At 38.1% G+C, this 21,086-nt stretch overlaps 1 protein-coding gene across 9 annotated transcripts in view; it reads left to right on the top strand.

Annotated features, from left to right (window-relative positions):
* dysf (dysferlin, limb girdle muscular dystrophy 2B (autosomal recessive)) overlaps positions 1 to 21,086 on the top strand; it is a 111,558-nt gene that overhangs the window by 74,250 nt on the left and 16,222 nt on the right. For all 9 annotated transcript variants that reach the window (XM_073859975.1, XM_073859974.1, XM_073859972.1 and 6 more), the window contains 9 exons: positions 10,036 to 10,134; positions 12,048 to 12,176; positions 14,287 to 14,442; positions 15,141 to 15,232; positions 16,092 to 16,262; positions 17,616 to 17,758; positions 20,496 to 20,635; positions 20,803 to 20,891; positions 20,972 to 21,067. In XM_073859975.1, the coding sequence (XP_073716076.1) occupies positions 10,036 to 10,134; positions 12,048 to 12,176; positions 14,287 to 14,442; positions 15,141 to 15,232; positions 16,092 to 16,262; positions 17,616 to 17,758; positions 20,496 to 20,635; positions 20,803 to 20,891; positions 20,972 to 21,067 (1,115 nt within the window). The remainder of the gene's footprint in view (positions 1 to 10,035; positions 10,135 to 12,047; positions 12,177 to 14,286; positions 14,443 to 15,140; positions 15,233 to 16,091; positions 16,263 to 17,615; positions 17,759 to 20,495; positions 20,636 to 20,802; positions 20,892 to 20,971; positions 21,068 to 21,086) is intronic.

Genomic DNA, 21,086 nt, shown 5'->3' with positions numbered 1-21,086 from the left:
AACATCTTTGCATTGTTGCACTTTACTTCATTATTGCGTTTTACTGTGTTAATGGAATAAGGAAGCGAGTAGGATTTGGTAATCGGTTTCGGATTCGGCCGAATCTTAAATAGTGGATTGGGTATTCGGCTGAATCCAAAAAATCTGGATTCGGTGCATCCCTAGTTAGAACCAAGATCGCAGACACAGCCATATACATTTGATCACAGTCTTTTCTTTGTGATGTGCCCTTATGAAACAAAAATATATTTCAGTATATTGGAAAATATCATACAATATATTAGACAACATATTCCCCTATATGGGATTTAATATTTATTTTTTTCCAATATACTGCAATATATTACACATATATAGAATATATGTACCATCAATATATTATTCCATGTATTGCCAATATATAATATATTGGAAAATGGAAAGTAAAATAATATAATATATTGCAATATATTACAATATATTTCAAGTAATATATTAGTAAATATATTTTCCTTTCATAAGGGTGGTAGATCTTTCATTCTTTATTTAATACCTATTTTATATTTTAGATTCAGTTCTATTCCATTCTTCATAGATAAGAGCTTTGGTACACACAGGTCTGTGTGATGCAGCTTTCTTCCAATGTTAAACAGCTGTGACATTGCACACGTCAAACCTTCAACATCCCAAGGGCAAATACAATTTTGCAAGTTTTTTAGTTTTGGTAGTTTGAGATCCAAATCTGTCCAAAACTGTGGTTGCTCATAAAATAGAATATTGGTTGGTGGTTAAAATGTCTTTAGACCATGAAAAATGCAAAAGGTTACTTCAAAGAATCCCTTGACTCCACTTGAATTAGACAGTGACAGAGTACAGCACATTTCACCTAAATCTTGTTTTTAATTACTAAGAGTTATCCTCAACAGAAATTGATTAATGTGAATCATTTCACATGTGCACACTAAAATGCCCTTTCATGTAACCTCCATGATGAAAATGCCAATATACTGTAACTGGTTATCACTACGGTAGCGAGGTTTCCTTGATCATTAAGCTTTACCAAGACTATCACTGAACCAACATGATCTCACGGAAAGTCATGTAATAGTCACACAAAATTTGATCAATTTATTTGTGTCCAGTGTTGGGGGTAACGCATTACAAGTAACGTGCATTACGTAATATTATACAACAGTTCTTTCTGGTTCTCGAATCTGATTGGCTAAGAGGCGTGCAATATTCTACTGATAACGGCACAGTAACTGCTTCACCTTTCGTATCATTCCACCACCTAGTGAATGGAGGTCCTCTAAACAGGCTCATCTCTGAATGGAAAAACTGCCCACACACGGACACACACAAACGCGCTGTTTTGAATCACTCTCCGTGTGTCTCATTAGTTCACTAGCTCGTAAATCAGTCTGTGAATCCCAAGTTATTATTCCATCAAAGATCAGCGCTCTTGGATGTTACGTTAAACTTAATGGAAGTTATGTCTTGTCACATCGTGTGGACGATTAACACTTGGAAAGAGGAATGTAAAAAATTTTTTTCTGGAGCAATATCTCTTCTCAGAACGCGACAACACTGTGGAACTTCAGGTAAGCACCGCAGCTTTTAAATGTGGACATTGATCATTTACTTTATCGTGACGTGACTATTAAAACATGTTATGAGATATCGCCACTGATATATTTATAAGCAGCATGCCAAAACATCTCTCTGACACTTTTATATAGTACTGACAAGAACAAAGTTTAATAATAATCGAGTGCTCGTATCGCGTTAATAGTAAATGGGAAAGCAATAGTAACGTTATACAAGTATAGTTTTATTCACTTTTACCTCGCGTCAAAACAATAACAACACAAAATACACTAAATATGAATAAAAAAACAAGTAATAGTTTGATCATGACACCAAATACTGCTGATTTGATCTCATTTTGACGATCAAAAACAAACAAGGCCAACATGAGAGCCAGGGAATCCCTGTCAGAGATGTAGCCCAGAGAGGGCGGTGGTCAGCGGGGCGAGTAAACACTGACGTCCACTCATGCTTTGGTTCTCATTCGTACCGAATCTCACTAAGCAAACGTTCAAACAGGCGCTATCTTTACTAATCGACTGCAGATTTAAATATAATACAGATACATTCTCGACTGAACTAATCTTAAAACTACACCAGAGGCCTCGTGCCTCTGGCCTAATCACAGCCGTGATGATATAGAGCTATATCACACTCCTACTCGAGCGATATTTCTTAAACATTACTTTTCTACGTAAAGTAACGCATTACTTTTTAAATGTACACATTAATATTTGAGTTACTTTTTCAAAAAATTAATGCAAGTTACTTTTTTAATTAATTTGATAAAAAAATATGTACTGAATTAAACTAAACATAGTCACATTATGCACTCTATGCGTACACGCCTGTGTGGGAACAGTTTGAGTCAGAAACTGAGATGGCAGGCCAGAGCTTGACATTTTTGTGATGAAATATGCAATTTCTGAATGCAGAACTTTTTAGTTATAAAAAACACCTGCAAGGCCTGAAAGAGATCAAGACTCAGCTAAGAAAAAGTAACGTAAACATTACTTTCCATGAAAAGTAACGCAATTAGTTTTATTTATTTGGGAGTAAATTAATATTGTAATGCATTACTTTTAAAAGTAACTTTCCCCAACACGGTTCGTGTCCATGTCACGAAATTCAGCATTTTTACGTGCCTTGAGCACGAGTGCCTTTTTTGTGACACTTGCACACATTTTTTTTCGTATTTTTAAATCATTGTCGCTTGGGGTTAGGGTTAGGATGTACTTTTATGTATTGGTTTCTACATGTTTTTCTTCTGCTTTTAAGACTATTCTCACCTGGGATTAGGGTTTGGGTTAGGATGTCTAAAAATGTAACAGAAAGTGATTTAAACCCCAACCCCAAGCGAAAATTGTAGAAAAAAAAATAGGGAAAAAACTATGAGAAAACAATACATAAAGTGAAACGAAAAAGAAAGTTGTGCAACTCACACGAAAAACTATTTATAGAAATTCATGCGAATGTCACGAAAAAGACCTTCATGTTCAAGGCACGGAAAAATACTGAATTTCGTGCCATGGACACAAATAAATTTATCAAATTTTGCGTGACTATAACACGACTTTCCGTGAGATCAGCCTGCTGAAACAGTTTTTATCTGGACTGGGTTTCCCGATAACGATTGAACTTAGCACTTAAGAGCGCTTTCTACGAGCTACTTAACGAACATTTGTTGTTCATTTTCGTGCGTTTCCCAAAGATGCACGTGAAACGATCGCTCGCAGCTGGGTTTTAAGTGCTACTTACGAGTCGCTATCCGTTTGTCAAGTGCTGAAATGTCACCAATAGAATGACTCAAATTTGTAGCAGAAGCTTGTTTAGGCTAATGATCTTTAGTCGATGTGCAATAATATTTTTTATAATATTTTTTATTATTGTTCAATGACTTTTTACGTTTTTTTAAAAATTGTTCTTAATGAAATATTCTTTTCCGTATTTAGTCTCACTGCAAAATGCCTTCTGCATTTTATATTATAGTTTAGATTATTATTATTATTTATTGTTTTTTATTATCTATGTTTATTTATTATTATGGATTATTGCATTGTACCGTAAATATTTATTTGGTTTCTTTAATCAGATGCCATACCCTTCAAAACATTTTTTTACTGTAGCCTAGATGAATTATAGCAGCAATTGGTAGGAACAATTTATCAATTTGCTAGTACCAACTTTTACCAAAATTGTACCAAATACATTTAACTTCTTTATTAATTTATGTTTAGTCATTTAAATATGATTTCTCATTTGAATTTTAAATATTTTATATTAAAGTAATTTTAACAAATAAACAAAGAAGAACCCAATAAATAAATATACATTAAAAACATTACATTATCGTCATTGCAGGAGTGTAATTTGTTGGTTGTCCTGCAGGTGACCTTGTAACTCTGTTGTCTTACGATGCACTTATGAATGAACGATTACTCCAGAGCACTCGCAGATCTACTATGATTTTCAAGTGCTACTTAAGTTATGAAGCTTTTGGGAAACGGCCCGTAATTTTAAGATGATCGTTTTTACGATCAACTTAGCCTTACGATGCTTTTGGGAAACCCGGCCCAGTATAGTACCAGACAGGACCAGAACAAATTCATAGCTGGTGTTTTTAGCAGGGCTATAAAGTACCAGTATATGTTGGCGACCTCTGCTGCGCTCCATCACAGTATTCATGAAAAATGGGAAAGTGAATTTTAAAGTCACCGATGAAATTGAACCTGCAAGAACCAACAGGTTTTTCTCCAACCCCATGTCACAAATTCCCGGGGCCGTTTTTGGATATTGTTTATATTTCAGAATGAGCTGACAATCAGACTGCATGGAATGTCTGTATAAAACATTCAAAATATACTTTATGTTTAAAGTATATTCGCTCAGTAATTACTAACTTTATTTGGTTATTTTCATCACTGGTGCATGCAAGCTCTTTTCCCTTCATACAAACCCAAAACTAACACTACACTACCAATGTCCTGCAGAAACCTTTAACTTAGAAATTGAGAACTGTTTTGCACCCCTTTTAAAGAAAAAGTTTAAACAAATCTTCTTTCTTTAGTCGAGCACAAGCAGTTTACATTATGCACTCATGTTATTTTCTTATATAGGACACAAAATGGCAAATACATCCATCATTTAAGCAATTCATACCTGTATATGTCTTCTGAAATGTGATGTATTGATCTTTAATGGTCTCAAAATTTTAATATAAATAGTTTGCTTTCAGCTAAAGAAAGAAAGTCATATACATTTGGGATGGCATGAGGGTGAGTAAACTAGGAAAGAATGTTCAGATTTGGATGATCTGTTCCCTTAACAAGTTTTGCATGAATACATTTTTGGATGAGCAGTCAAGTTCCCTGTTTTCCCACTGCCTCTTCGACCACCCTGTTCCCATATTAGGCCTCCAGGGGCATAACAACCATTACAACATTAACTCCCACCCAACCCAAATTTTCTAAAAGTCCCCGAAACCCCAAACAACACACTTTTCGTTTTGCTTGGCCACATAAATGATGAACTTAAGATCAAACTAGAAACCCCTGCCAAACAGTTACATCACCAGTGTACTAAATACACACACAAGCTGTAAAAGACAAACCTGTTATCACCGGTGCCTGCTTCCTTTCAGCGTGCACTACTAAGTGAATAATACATCGCTTTAAGATATTTTAATATTCATGAACCAAAATCACACACGCTTCTCAACAATCAACTGCCTACCCCAATTGCAAAAACAGGGCTGCCACTTTTTCTGCTGCCGGAGGAAGGTATGAACTTGGACATACATGACCATTTGCAAATCTTATTATGCACCTAAAATTTATTTTTCATCTGTGTAACATCACTTTCAACCATGCGTTTCCCTTTTGCAAACAGCACACAATATATGCACAGGTCTAGTCTTCTCTGGTGCAGTACTTACTGTAATAATACCCCTAAGCACTAAACCGCTTTGGTAGAGTATAGAATAACTAAACGCATGCATCTGGTGCACTTTAAGTGACACACATACGCACACACACACAACTACATTTATGCACTCTCATTATACAACATTTCAAAGGCTAAAAAGAAGATTATTTCCTCAGACACACAGTCACATGCACTCCTATTAATACGCAGTTACTCGCACAAAAACACCTCAGACACATGCACACGGTAACACACATGGAAACATGGCTTGCGCGGCGTCCTTAGGCTCCACTTTAATAGCTCTGTCAGACAAAGAGAGAAGACATGTGGCAGTTCTATGAAAAGCACCATTCAGGACCGCTTAGGTCGCCCCACAGCCAGGCCAACTCAGCTTAAGTGAGTCTGAAGGCTTCTGCTTCACAATACACTGCAAATCCTTACAGCACGCCCGCTCCCATTTACCTTGTGTGCTGCCTATGAGTAGACACATGGGCTGGCAGGAGACCCTGCCCCCAAAACCTCCCCTCTTGTTACTTTTACCTTCCTGCTGTTTTTCTGCCCATCTCTTTGATGGTCTCTGAGGGTTACCAGTACCTGTTAATTCATTCACTGCACACCATTACAGTATGTTAACAAAACCAACAAATGGTTTAATGCTAAATAGCAAGTGGTTCATAATCACAGGGGAACCATTTTAAGTGCCATATAGCACCTCTGTAGAACCATAAGTGGTGCTATAGTGGTGCTATATCATCCTGTATGGTGCTATATAGCATTAAAAATTGTTCCCCAACACTGAAAAAGGTTATTGATTCAATTTACTCTTGCTTTTTTGGGGTAGGTGGTCGCGGTCAGTTTATTAAGGCTACATTTAGACACCAAAAAATTAGAAAAACAGAACAAAATGTAGCTTTGTTAAAATGTAGCTTGAATAAATTGATTGCGACCACTTGCCTTAAGAGAAGTGAATTTAAGTTGAATGAACCATTTTTTTCGGTGTATGATTACAAGCTGTTAGTGCTATTTAGCACCAATGTTTTTAGAGTGTACTGTTTTTATACAAAGTCAGACAGGCAGATTTTTTCACTAATATGAATAATTTTTTTTTTTAATTCACTGTTGTTTTCAAAACATATCAACCAACCTTGACTTATGTGTTATGTTCAACACTCTCAAAAATTAAGCACCCAGTGCCCTTAAACACTGTGGCATTCTCGTGGGTGCTCCTTTAAACTCCATAAACAACAATGTCGACCAAGCCTTGGAATATACTGGATTATCTGAGCTCTCGCTCTCATTATGCCCACGCAAAGCCAGCTCAAACATGCCACAAAATTTCATGCAGTCTATCACGCATTCAGACTTTAAAATAGCAAACAGGGAAAACAATAAATGTCATGACTTAAATGGTATCCAGCTAGCCAACTCCGTTTGCCTAGGGTGACCATATGTGCCACTTTTCCTGGACGCGTCCTGTCCAGGATTTCGGTGCGTCTTCCGAAAGTCGTATTTGTTGACCGCATACGCCATTTAGTTAAAAGCATAAGACATACAATCGTAGTTTCATTATTTCCTTAAAATGTAACGGTTGCTTTTCTGTAATAATAATAATAATCGTCTATGACGTATGCGGTCAACAAATATGACTTTCGGAAGACGCATCCGAAATCCTGGCCAGGAAGCGTCCGAGAAGAATGGCACGTATGGTCACCCTACGTTTGCCATAAGAAGTGGTGGAGCACACAGACTGCAATCATTTGACTTTGTTGCTCAATCTGATCCAAGTTTCTTAATCCTTTATTTATTCTTTGGCTAAACGCCTTGTAAAGGGTGATTTTGTAATTTCTTTCATCTCAAAATATTTCACTTGCTTCCACTGATCAGTACTGTAGCTATCAGTTGACTCTATTTTTTGTCATAAAGATCAAGGTGGAAAGTCAGTGCATTCACAAAATTGAGTTTCTTGCAATTATAAGTTTAATTCAAACGCAGCACGTGTAAAAATCCAACTACTATTTAAACTACAAAACATTAGGCTTAAATAACCCATTTTATTCCTGTCTTGATAAACTTTACTTAACGCTCTTTTTTATCTTGGCCTTTTCCTACATTTGATTGGGATGACAGGAAATGATGTGAAGGAACATAAAAGATCATGGTTCAGTGTGGACTAACTACTTAGTCATGGCTCTAGCTCTCGTTAAACAGTACACATGTATTTTAAATACTTAGTTTTTATTCTGTGTTGCCCTTACTATACAACCCGCCAGACTGATCTCACGGAAAGTCGTGTTATAGTCACGCAAAATTTTTATCAATTTATTTGTGTCCATGGCACGAAATTCAGCTTTTCTTCGTGCCTTGAGCACGAATGTCTTTTTAGTGTCAGTCGCACAAATTTTTAGTTTTTCGTGTCCGTTGCACAACTTTCTTTTTCGTTTCATTTTATGTATTGTTTTCTCATAGTTTTTTCCTATATTCTTACAATTTTCGCTTGGGGTTGGAGGTAGAATCACTTTCTGTTACATTTTTAGACATCCTAAGCCAAACCCCAACCCTAACCCAACTCCAGGCGAGAATGGTTTTAAAAGCGGAAGAAAAACATGAGAAACCAATAAAAGTACATCCTAACCCAAACCACAAATCTAACCCCAAGCAACAATGATTAAAAAAAAGAAAACAATATATTAAATAACAAGAAAAAGAAAGTCGTGCCACGGACACAAAAAACTTTAGAAATTTGTGCAGGTAAATTTCGTGCAATGGACACAAATAAATTAATCACATTTTTCGTGACTATAGCACGACTTTTCGTGAGATCATGTTGCAACACACACATAAAAAGTTCTCCAAGACATGCATTTATTTCCACAAAAAGGTCATTTACAATAAAAAGGATGTTGAATATACAGATGTTAACACAAGAGACAAGACATAATATCTTCATGAACTGGTAGAGCAGTGGTATCTCACACGCACACTTCAGTACACGCACGCATTCCTTGGCATGGCAGTGGCATGCAGAGAGCTTAAATATAACACCACCAGCCCTCCCAGCTTGCCCCCAAGACACGTGCCATTACTGCATCACACCAGATCTTGCCATTTCTGTCACCACTGTTTTACCTCCCTTGTTATGACAAAAAATATTTTGGAACCAAGGGATCGAAATTGGGCTTCTGGAAATGAGAGAGAGGTGTGTGGGTGGAGAGAGTATGTAAGAAAACAGCCAGTGACGAGATCATGTTCTCCCTTAAACACACTGTGTGGGTCTTTGTCCCTTTCGTCCATTTGTCAAATACACGCACAGATTTGCATGTACAGTATTTCATCACTGCATTTGACAAAACCTAATGAGCTCTCTGTAGACGCTGGATTTTAAGGCGTCATACAGTAAGTGCACTCCCAACAATTACACATCTCATGTATCGTTTTCGGAGACAGGAATCCCAGAATGCATTGCAACAAGTAGTGAAAAATAAATCAGTTGTTTTTAAATGTTATTCAATATTAAAGAGATTAAACAAAACATAGTGTAAAATGAAAAGTTTTCTATTCAGCAGTTGCCATTTATATTAATAGTTTAAATAGAATATCATTCTTCCATCACCTGTTTTTAAAATTAGTTGCGTTTGACGTTACGTGTAAAGATGCTTGCAAATCAGTCACTTACCAACCTCCATAACTGTTTGGGTTCTGCGCTGGAAGAAAGAGATGAGAGTAGCTCATCTCAAGGTTTTGGAAGAGAGCTGTAATGTTAGTCAGGACACTGGCTCACATCATCATACAGTAATCAGACATCATACTGCTCTTTTGTTTCTCGTTTTGAGGCAGTGTCACTCGCAGAGGGTGTTGTCCCGCACTAACAACACTCTTTTGTCTTTTGGTTGGATGAGAATGTGCCGTTGGCCGATATGGGAATTGCCTGATTTGAAGGACTTTTGAAAAATTCCCACTTTCCATACGGACTGAGTGAGAGTTGGCCAGACTTATCAGCGGAGATTAGCACATTAAATTGTAGAAGAACTTCAGTGCTCTTGAATCCTACAGTGAGCGTACCAGGAAAGTGCCCAAAACAAATTTAAAGCTGTCATTGTAATTTCAGTTGATATGCTTTACAATTACCAGATTTACAATGGTGGGATGATTTATCAGACACTTATGGAAAAGATTATTAAGTTACGGAAAAAGAGGTGTTTCCAATAGTCGGGTCTGTGGAGGGTGTCACTTTCACTCATGCATGCATTTATTCAAAATATTTTGACACATGAGGGTACATTTGACCCTTATTTCACTTTTCAATCTAATCTTGTATTACTGTTTGTATTTAATTTGTTGGACACGCTTAGATGAGGCGATGGGTAAGTTGAGTGTTCTCTTTTATGTGAAACGAACATGCTTTGACTAATTTCATTAAGTCTATTAAATTGAAAATTACTGCACTGTATGTTCATGGAACTGAATGATCTGACTTATTGCTTACCAGTCACCAATATCTCATGTTACATTTTTCTTTCTTTCTATTTTTGTTCTTTTTCTCTACAGCAAGATGAATTTATGGACTGGTGGAGCAAGTTTTATGCCTCCACAGGTGAGAGAAACAAGTGTGGAAGTTATCTGGAGAAAGGGTTCGATACACTGCAGGTAAGGAAACACCGCTACACTAAGTGAAATTATAATACAGATATAATAAAATGCATTATTCACTCATTTTTTTTTAAATGCGCTCATTTTCCAGCTCCGCTAGAGTTAAACATTAGATTTTTACCATTTTGGAATCCATTCAGCTGATCTCTGGGTCTGGCGGTACCACTGTTAGCATAGCTTAGCATAATCCATTGAATTTGATTAGACCATTAGCATCGCGCTTAAAATAACCAAACAGTTTTGATATTTTTCCTATTTAAAACTTGACTCTTCTGTAGTTACATCGTGTACTAAGATAGACGGAAAATTAAAAGTTGCGATTTTCTAGGCAGATATGGCTAATTGTACTCTTATTATGGCGTAATAATCAAGGACTTTGTGCGATGCTTATGGTCTAATCAGATTCAATTGATTATGCTAAGCTATGCTAAAAGTGGTAGCGCCAGACCCGGAGATCAGCTGAATGGATTCCAAAACTCTAGGGGAGCTGGAATTGAGCATATTTTCAAAAAAGAGTGTCCCTTTAAAAATGGCTGGGTAATTTTTAACCCATGCTGGGTAAATATTGCAGAGCACACCGCTAGGTTAGAATTGACCCAATGCTGGGTTGTTTTAAACCAACTGCTCGTTTATTTAACTGCTGGTTGTTGAGATTTTCAGTGAAAATGAACTTTGGCTACATTTCTGGGTGCCAATTTTTTAAGTACAGTAGCTAGATGATTTCTGTACAAGAGTATCCAGTATATTCCAATTGATGAAAGCGTGTTCATGTTTGTGTGAACTGTTCTTTAACAATAACAACAACAACCTCATTGTAACTATAATGACATTATCAGTGCCCAAGCAAGAATACCAGAATCAGAGGTCACAGAAAGCTACACACCAGAACTTCAAAGCCCTGTGGTCTCCCTCGGGAGAGCGCATGCCTACTTTCAAATGTTCACTCACCCCTACTCCAGTCCACTCCAGCCCACTTCCCACAAACTTATCCATTTATAATGGAGCCCGCGGCTGCCAGATTCCCAACTTTTCCGATGAATTCACGTCGGGGTTGCCGCAGGGGGATAACCAAGTGCAGACGAGGGCTCTGTTACTGACGTCATCTGCCTGTCCCCCGCCTTCCTATCATCCTTCAATCTTTGCCTGGTTTGTCAGTGATCTTCACTGTCACCACTTCTCCCTCCCTCTTTGGCCTAAGACGTTCCTTCAACCTTTCCAATCCGAATGTGTCTGTTAGTCATTTGGCACAGGCTTGCGTCTCGCGACTACCTGCACGGCAAGGCTTGATATTTGGCCGCCACTGTGTGAGTGCCTCCAGCGCCAGGAGTAGTGACAGAAAGACGCTTTTTCCTCAAACTGCTGAGACTGACTGTTATTTTGGGCTAATTGTGGCTAAGGGACAGATTGAGGGAGGGAATACAGATGTGTGCAGTGTCACACGTTCAGGGTAGCAGGGACCAGAATGTGAGTCATCTAGAGAAACAGAACCAGAATAGGAGGAATCCTTTGAATGCTTGTCACTAAAGTGTCTCCTGGGTGGCCATTTTGAATGGCGTTTATATGGAGAATTGTGTGCCGCCTGTTATGGTGTTGTGTAATGTGACGGCACTGCATACTGCACACTAATGCTATTTATTGTTTTTAAACATTGTCGTAACGAGGAATTTCCAGATCCTTGTACATTAATGGTGCATTTGAGGTTGTTTGACGCGCAACTGAAATGTTAAACCCACAATTAATGAAGCCAGCGTCCAAGATTCTTAAGGAAAACTGCTTTGGCAAGAGAAACAATGGACGTCTTGTGCATAGTGCTTGTCCTTTAGCCCCCAAGATGATTAGAGATTTAAAACAAAATTGATTTGCAATCACAAATTGCAAGGTTTCGCACACCCCTGTTCTTCCTTTCTCAGGTGTATGACACAGAGCTGGAAAAGGTTGAAGGCTTCGAGCAGCTGGCTGATTTCTGTCAAACGTTCAAACTTTACCGTGGAAGAACCCAGGATGAGAGTGAAGATCCTTCTATTGTTGGAGAGTTCAAGGTAGAGTCAACCACCAACTACTATCACATGTGCTCACAATCAGTTTCCAGGAGAAGATTCAAACAGTGCCAGATGAAGTAAGAAATGTGTGTCAATGCTAAAAGGAAGAAATGTGTGTCAATGCTAAAAGGTTGAGCTTAATGCCATGATTGGATATAAAAGCAGTTTGAATCAGGCTTTTGAATCTCTGCTTTTTAAACTGATCACATACTTGACTGGTTCAGTCTGTGCTTTGTCAAATTTGCAGTTGACAGCCTTCCTTAATGCAGAACCAGTCGCATGCAGACCTTAAACTCAGAAAGCCAAGACTTCTGTTGTGTCTTTTGTTCTTTAAAATAAATAATGTTCAGTGGTTCTTTCCCATAGGTTAATTCTTATCAGTGACCATTTTAACCGTGGGTTCACACCAGCCGCGTTTGAGGCGTCAAATTCCGCGTCTAGTTTGCCGCTTGAACATTTTGAGCATTTATCTAGACATAAATTCTTCAACTCGCGCGTTTCCCGTGACAACGCTCAATTCGCGCCATTCGCGTTGTGAGATCTCCAGACGCTCTTCTTTACATTGACTTAACATTGAAATCACTCGCGCTTGACGCCTCTACCGCGGCTGGTCTGAACGCAGCATTACTGTAGAGGGTTTGTTGCTTACAACAGGGCCGTAGTTTCCAAGAGGGATTGGGGTAACAGTCCCAATAATCAAAATGAGCAATACATTAAAGGAAAACACCACCGTTTTTAAATATTTTACTATGTTCTTACCTCAGATTAGATGATTTAATACATACCTATCTTTTTACAATGCGTGCACTTCATCTTTGCACAGCGCGTCTTGAATGTGTTAGCATTTAGCCTAGCCCCATTCATTCCTTAGGATCCAAACAGGGATGAATTTAGAAGCCACCAAACACTTCCATGTTTTCCCTATTTAAAGACTGTTACATGAGTAGTTACACAAGTAAGTATGGTGGCACAAAATAAAAAGTGGCAATTTTTTAATGGATAAAAATGAGAACTATATTTTATGGCGGAAGAGTTACTTTGCAGCAATTCGGTACTTAGATGGTTTTCTAATAAACAAAGGAATAAGAATTGCATATATGAACTTCACTGAAAAGTTCATTCAATATTGAAAAATGCTTAATTATTTACTTACATACATTATTTATTTACATACAGTACATCGCTATTTCTGTATTGTCTTTACTATGTTTTAACGTAACACTTTACAAAAAGGTTGTATTTGTTAACATTTGTTGACAAACCATGGATAATATACAGTAGTTTTCAGCATGTATTAATTCGTAATGTTAGTTATGTCAAAACATATTAGCTCAATATGCATTAACCAATGTCAAAATTAACATGAACAAAGATTAATAAATGCTGTAGAGGTATTGTTCATTGTAAGTTTGTGTTAGCTAGAGCATTAATTAACAAATACGACCTTATTGTAAAGTGTTACCGTTTTAACTATACTGTAAAGTTGCTTTGCAGTTGCAACAATGCAAAGGATAAAAAGTGCAATAAATAAACTTGACTTGAATTAAATATTTACCCTTGCGACTTTCTAATACACAAAGATGTTAGACAGAATGTCTAACCACAGTTCATCATAAAAAACAAAACTGGATTATGATTTATACCGCAAAGCTTAAGCTCATTAAACCACCCATTGAAGTATACAAAATGTTAAATGCTTTCTCATTTGCAAGTCGCTTGCATTAAAGTGTCAGCTAAAAGAATAAATGTGTAAATGTGTAAAGTAGTCCGTGCGCCTATGAGACAGTTTTAAAATGAAATTGTTTAATATGGCATTGGAAAGCCATGGGGTGAGTAAATGATTTTTCATTCTTTACTGAATGACATCAGGCTATAAAACCCTCCTTTGATTTAAATTGAAACCTTTAATTTTAGGACTATAGATTCGCTTTCCTGGTTTATTTGGATTACATGTGGTCAAGCTGGATTTTGACTGGTTTGAGGGAGCTAAATTTAAGGGATTAAAGTGAAAGTTGGGGTTTGCCTGGAGGTCCCAGACAGCAGTCCACCAGAAAAAAAGTTCACCATGAGTTACACTGTTTAAACTACACTGACCTCTGTCCTTTTTAAGGGCTCATTTAAAATCTATCCGCTGCCTGACGACCCCTCGATGCCCACACCCCCACGCCAGTTCCGCAGGCTCCCACCGAACGGTATAGAGGAGTGCCTGGTGCGCGTGTACATCATCCAGGCCTATAGTCTTCAGCCAAAAGATGCAAATGGAAAGGTAAGCACAACATAATCAAAATATATCATCTCACACAAAAAGTAAACAATCATGCTGAGCGAGCTATTGCTTTCCAGTGCTCTTAATATTACACAGTTGAGTTTAACCAGAACTAAAAACCATATCATGTTATTATCCATCATGATTGACAGTATTTGCACGGGGCTTTAGGGCGAGAGGGGTTATTACAACGCTATTTCAATATTTTCACTATTTGTTTTATTTAAGTTTTTCATCAGTCAAAATCTCGTCAGCCAGACGAGTGTTAGCTCTTTGCGAAGCCTCCTCAGTGCCAGAGTCATAAGAGAGCTGAAAAATTGCTTTATGAAAACATGGAGCCACCCTTTTACCCACAACCATAAACTCTCAATCCCAACCCGAGACCCGGCCAATGCAGCACCACTGCTGGCCCTGCGTCAGATGGGCTTTCCCTTCATTAGTTGCGAATATGTTAAGATGACGTCCTTTCATCACCTACTCAGGCCAGAAGTTATGATATGGAACATTTCACACATATACTCACTGCCTATGAAACATGCTCTGATCACAGTGAAAGTGATGCTTTTTCCACCACAAAAGCAAAGAGCGGTCGTTCAACGGAGGGTGTGCTGGTTTGGATATTGTTGCTTGTAGTATGTATGTGTGTGTGTGTGTGTGTGTGAACACAACCATAAATAACACGTCTTGTTCTTTCAAAGTGTGACCCCTATGTTAAGATCACTCTGGGAAAGAAATCCATCAATGACCACGACAATTACATACCCTGTACTTTGGACCCCGTCTTTGGAAAGTGAGTATTTTCCTTATTTTCTGTTTCAGTTTCTTTTCAGAAACTTAAAGGGGACATTTCACAAGATTTTTTATAAGACGTAAAATAAATCTTTGGTATCACCAGATTACGTATGTGAAGTTTTAGTTCAAAATACCATATAGATAATTTATTACAGCATGTTAAAATGGCCTCTTTTTAGGTGCGAGCAAAAATGTTTTGGGTGTGTCCTTTAAAATGCAAATGAGCTGATCTGTGCACTAAATGGCAGTGTCATGGTTGGATAGTGCAGATTAAGAGGCAGTATTATCCCCTTCTGACATCACAGGGGGAGTCAAATTGCAATACCTGTTTGTCACATGCTTGCAGAGAATGGTTTACCAAAACTAAGTTACTGGTTTGATCATATTCACATTTTTTTCTAGGTTGATTGAAGCACTGGGGGACCTATGTCCCCTTTGTTTGCCTAAGTTGTTTGCTTAAATTGTATATTTATGTGTTTACACATACTGTAAAATGTTGTCCCTCAACCTATTTTTTTGCACACACTTGTTGATAATATTTACATTTAAGTTTATTAATTTAACTTTTATCCAAGCAACATTTTGCATTTTTGTCAAAAGAACCAATAATAATTGTAGTCCCTTCATGTAAAGACCTGTTCGACAATTAAACCAGCAGGGGTCGCCACACCCATAATAATTATCACGCCAATAATTTTTTTTATATCGCATGAATGCGAGGAAGTTTAAACAATGACAGAATCCTGGGTCTGAATAATCACCTCCAGCAGGTTCAATAAATATCCTGTTAAATACAGGACTGAGTAGATGTCACTAAGGGAAAGAATTACAAATTTCTGTCTTTTTTTCTTATTTAGGATGTTTGAGCTGACCTGCTCTTTGCCTATGGAGAAGGACCTGAAGATCACGCTGTATGATTATGACATGATATCTAAAGATGAGAAAATAGGAGAAACCGTCATTGATCTAGAGAATCGCTTCTTGTCTCGTTACGGTGCTCACTGTGGCCTGCCGCAGTCCTACTGTCTGTAAGAAACTCATTCATTTCAATGTTACATTTTTCTTCTATCCCACTTAAAACCTCTCTGTCGCCATCTCTGTTTAAACATAAAATTGCAAGTTACTTTACGTGCTTGATGTGGGTTGAAGTAAATGAATATTATATTATAATATATAAATTAAAGGCAGAGTGCATCATTTTTGAAAAACACATTTTGAAAAAGGGAGTTGGGTCGAGTACCAAAACACACTTGTAGCCAATCAGCTGTAAGGGGCATGTCTACTAACCGATATCGTTGCCTGGGTTGCATATTTGTGGGCGGGTCTATCAAAAGAAGGTCCAGATTCTATTGGGGTAGGGGTGTGTTTGTTTAGGTGATATCAAATGTCAACATTTGCTTTCAGAGATCATGCACCCCGCCTTTAATATAAGTAAATATATGAAGAGTTTCGTTGCAAAACGAGATAAATCCGTTTTTTTAATTGTTCAGAAATCTCGTTTTTTGGTTGTGCATTCCAATTCATTTCAATTCAACTGCAGTTGGTTTGTTTTGATTTAAACCTTCATAACTTAAAAAATACAACTAAGTAGCACCATAAAACAACATAATAACATGATAACATAATAATAAACATGTTTTGACAAAAATGTTAAAAAATGGATTTATCTCGTTTTGCAACGAAACTCTTCATATGTAATAAATATAATAATGAGAAAGAGAAGATTTTGAACATTGGTTTTTATATACTTGCTCATTCACAGATATTTGTCTATTTCTAAACAAAAATGTTGCAGATTGCTGCTTTAAAGGAACAGTATGTAAGACATTTATATCAATTAATCATAAAATTGCCCTGATATGTCACTAGACATTAAGAAATCATTTTCATTTCAAATACTTATATTACTGACAACAGTGGTCCGGCCAGGATATTGTGGAGTTGCAGCCCTCAACTGATGTTTATGTTGTCATTTTGTGTATTGGCCACCAGTTGTCTGATTGCAGTACCAGTTTTAGCCACAAGTTTTGTGATTGCAGTACCAGTTTTAGCCACAATCCTACATACTGTTCCTTTAACTACCAATAAAAGCCTGTCATACAGTAGGTTAGGTCCCCATAATAGTGTTACACTATGGCTCTGTAGTGCTATCAAAACATTGCACTGTTTGTTTCAGTATCCCGACCAGCTCGACATACAGGCTTAACCAATGATCTGAATCTGTTTGGTCAACCAATGCTAGACACAGTACTAACCTCCAATCACCATTTTGACAAATTCTCCTGTAAATAATTATAATAATAACAACAACAAAATCTTTAGTTTTATCGTTAGCTTTGTAATCAAGCATCTTTTGTCTGTTTCGTCTGTGCCGACTCTAGGTCTGGGGTTAACCAGTGGCGAGATCAGCTGAAACCTACGCACTTACTTCATCGTCTTTGCGAGAGACGAAACTACAAGCTGCCAGTTTACAAACAGGATAGAGTCTACTTCAGAGGAGAGGAATACACTGTTGCAGACCTGGGTCAGAGTCCTAAACACTCACTCTTCCTGAAAATGACTTTCTTGCAAATGATTTAAAGTTCATTGACAAATTCTGTGCTTCTTTAATATCGCGTGTGCTAACACATGCGAGCGTGCACGTGTGCGGATAAACACAGGCGTCGTGACCTATCAAACCTCTGGAAGGTGAAGAGAGAAAGTGGAAGTCTTTTCTTTGGAGCCGCTGAAAGCATTAGTCACGAGTAGGAGCTAATCAAAGCAGTGCTGCGACTCCATCACATCTTCCGTCATTAAAAACTGAGATTGACTGTGGTTCTGTGAAAACACTGACAGAACAAGAATAACGATAGGCGTCTCGGCGTGTGCCGTACATCATATCTGTGTGTGTGTGGGATCACAGAGCTGTTGGGGAGGCCGGTTGGCTGGTCTTGCTTGGGCGCTACAAGAGGAAAGAACGAGTTGTTTTTCCGCACAAAGCAAAACAAGCGTGATATTGTAAAAATGAAGGACCTGTGTAAACACACAGCACCTTTGACATCTTCATTCATTCACGGCAAATATCTCATGTCTTGCCACAGCAACCTGACGTGCCCTCCTGTTCCCAAAGTGTGCCCTTGGGATGCAAACGCTTACTTATTCTAGTTTACCATTTGATATTTATGATGTTGATTTTACTTGTGTGTAACCTCAGTCCGCCTGGAAACGAAGCCGAAGTGCGAGTGGTTGCTTTACGTGTCAGTCAGACGGGTTCTCGGTCAGTCCTTGGCCAATGAAAGCTGCTATAGAGTCCAGACCTTCTGCCGTCAGTCTCAAGGTCTGGCTATACGAGACTACCTTTGGTTTGACCTCTGAGGGCTTACATGTTTGTAAAAGTCCCCTTGGCTGCCTTTCTACCAGTGAGATGCCACTTAGGGCCTGAGCCAAGCGCTCCAGCCATTTTCCCTTCCATGATGCTTTGGGACGAGGTCGGCTTCAGATTTATGGTAACTAGCATGCGAGCACACTCAGCCAAGGTCAACACCGTGGTGAGCTCCTCAGCCTCCCGCTCTTGCGTCTCGCCGCCGTAGAATACTACGTCTCTTTGTTTGCTGCACGTAACCGCGGCAACCCACGCGTCAAAGCAATTATCAGGTGGCCATTTTGGGCACCCAACTTCGTGGCAGAAATTGTCTTCCTCCACTTCACTCTTTCCTCTTTTCTCCACACTCTGACCATGTTTCCCTCTGGGACGTGACACAGGGCTACAAACCATAAACTTAGCCGTGGGCGTTTGTTTTTTCTTCTTCTCTCTTTTTCTTTTTGCTTTTTGAAAGGGGAAAATCTCTTCTTAGATCAACAGCAATGAAATCAACGCATCATCTACAGAACTGGGAAAGATAAACATTTCAGACCGTATAAGTGGAATGCTTCATGAATCTTTTGCACTTGTGTTTGCTTTTTTCTTGACTCAGTTATGACTTCATAAAACTCGATGCCCAAATTAAAAGTTGATGCGGTTTAAGTGGAAAATATCATTATGTTGAATTTTACAATGAAACGTTACAATGAACGTCATGCAGATTTAATTTAATGTAAAATCTCAAACTCTATGTTAATTTGGGATGCCCTACCCTATCTCACGGCAAGTCGTGTTATTGTCACGAAAAATGTGATTAATGTTTTTGTGTTATTGACACGATTTCCACTGTTTTTTGTGCCTCTGGAGCACGAATGTCTTTTTAGTGCCTCCCAGCACAAATTTCTATAAATGGTTTTTCGTGTCTGTGCCACAACTTTCTTTATTGTGTCATTTTATGTTTTGTTTTCTCATCGTTTTTCCTTTTTTTTTTTACCATTGTCCCTTGGGGTTTGGATTAGAATCCCTTTCTGCGACTTCCTAACCCAGACCCCAACTCCAGGCGAGAATAGTTTTAAAAGCGGACGAAACACATGTAGAAACCAATGCATAAAATAACATCCTAACGCAAACCCCAAACCTAACCCCAAGCGACAATGATTTACAAATAGGAAAAACGATGAGAAAAAAAATATATAAAATGACACGATTCGTGCTGGGTGGCAATTCGAGCTGGGTGGCACGAAAAAGACATTCGTACTCCAGAGGCACGAAAAACAGCGGAAAATTGTGTCAATAACACGAAAACATTAATCTAATTTTTCACGACTTGCCGTGATATAGGGTAGGGCATCCCAAATTCGCTTAAACTGGGTTTGCGTTAGGATGTAATTTTATGCATTGGTTTCTACATGTTTTTCGCTTTTAAAACTATTCTTGCCTGGAGTTGGGGTTAGAGTTGGGGTTTAGGTAAGGAAGTCGCAGAAAGTGATTCTAACCCAAACCTTAGGGGACAATGGTAAAAAAAAGATAAAACGATAAGAAAACAAAATATAAAATGACATGATAAAGAAAGTCGTGGCACAGACACGAAAAACAATTTATAGAAATATGGCTGGGTGGCACTAAAAAAATCACGCTCCAGAGGCACAAAAAACAGCGGAAAATTGTGTCAATAACACAAAAACATCAATCAATTTTTTTCTGACTATAACACTAATTTCCATGAAATTGGGTTGGGATGTCATGACACGTTTGTGGCATTTCAAATTTTTGTGCAAGAACAATACATAGTTTTCTCTTTTACACACAATGCATCTAGTTCATTTAAAAATAAAATGTTTTACAATGTCAGTTGTATTAAATGTTAATTAATAGAAGATTTGCCTACTAATGGTTATGATTGGCTACATTTGGTTCTTAGATGAAGGGAAAGCTCCTAACCCACACCTGGGACCACTGCAGGAGCGTCTCGCTCTTTTGGTGCTGAGGAGACACGGTCTGGTGCCTGAACATGTCGAGACAAGACCTCTCTACAGCCCCCTACAACCTGACATAGAGCAGGTAACATAGTTCATCATTCCAAAACAGCTAAAATGCTCAGAATTGATCATTTCTTTCATAATGTGTCACACGTTATTTTCTGAGAATTTGTTCACTCATCCCTATTTCGCTCTACTGAGTCACATTTATCATGAAAAGCTGTCTGTCTGTTATTTCCCCATTCCCAGGGGCGGTTACAAATGTGGGTGGATTTATTCCCTAAAAGTTTAGGCCCACCAGGACCTCCGTTCAATATCACACCACGCAAAGCCAAAAAGTAAGAACGTTATCTTAAAAAAATAAACAATGTTTTTCAGTATCTTGAAGCTCATCATTCCATGTGTCCCGGTCCTTTAGGTTCTTCCTGCGCTGTATTATATGGAACACAAGAGATGTTATCCTGGATGATGTCAGTGTTACTGGGGAGAAGATGAGTGACATTTATGTGAAAGGGTACGTCTGGGTGTCATAA

The sequence above is a fragment of the Misgurnus anguillicaudatus genome, chromosome 21 (assembly GCF_027580225.2).
Source record: "Misgurnus anguillicaudatus chromosome 21, ASM2758022v2, whole genome shotgun sequence".
Lineage (NCBI taxonomy): Eukaryota > Metazoa > Chordata > Actinopteri > Cypriniformes > Cobitidae > Misgurnus > Misgurnus anguillicaudatus.
This window is presented reverse-complemented; position numbering and strand designations above follow the sequence as displayed.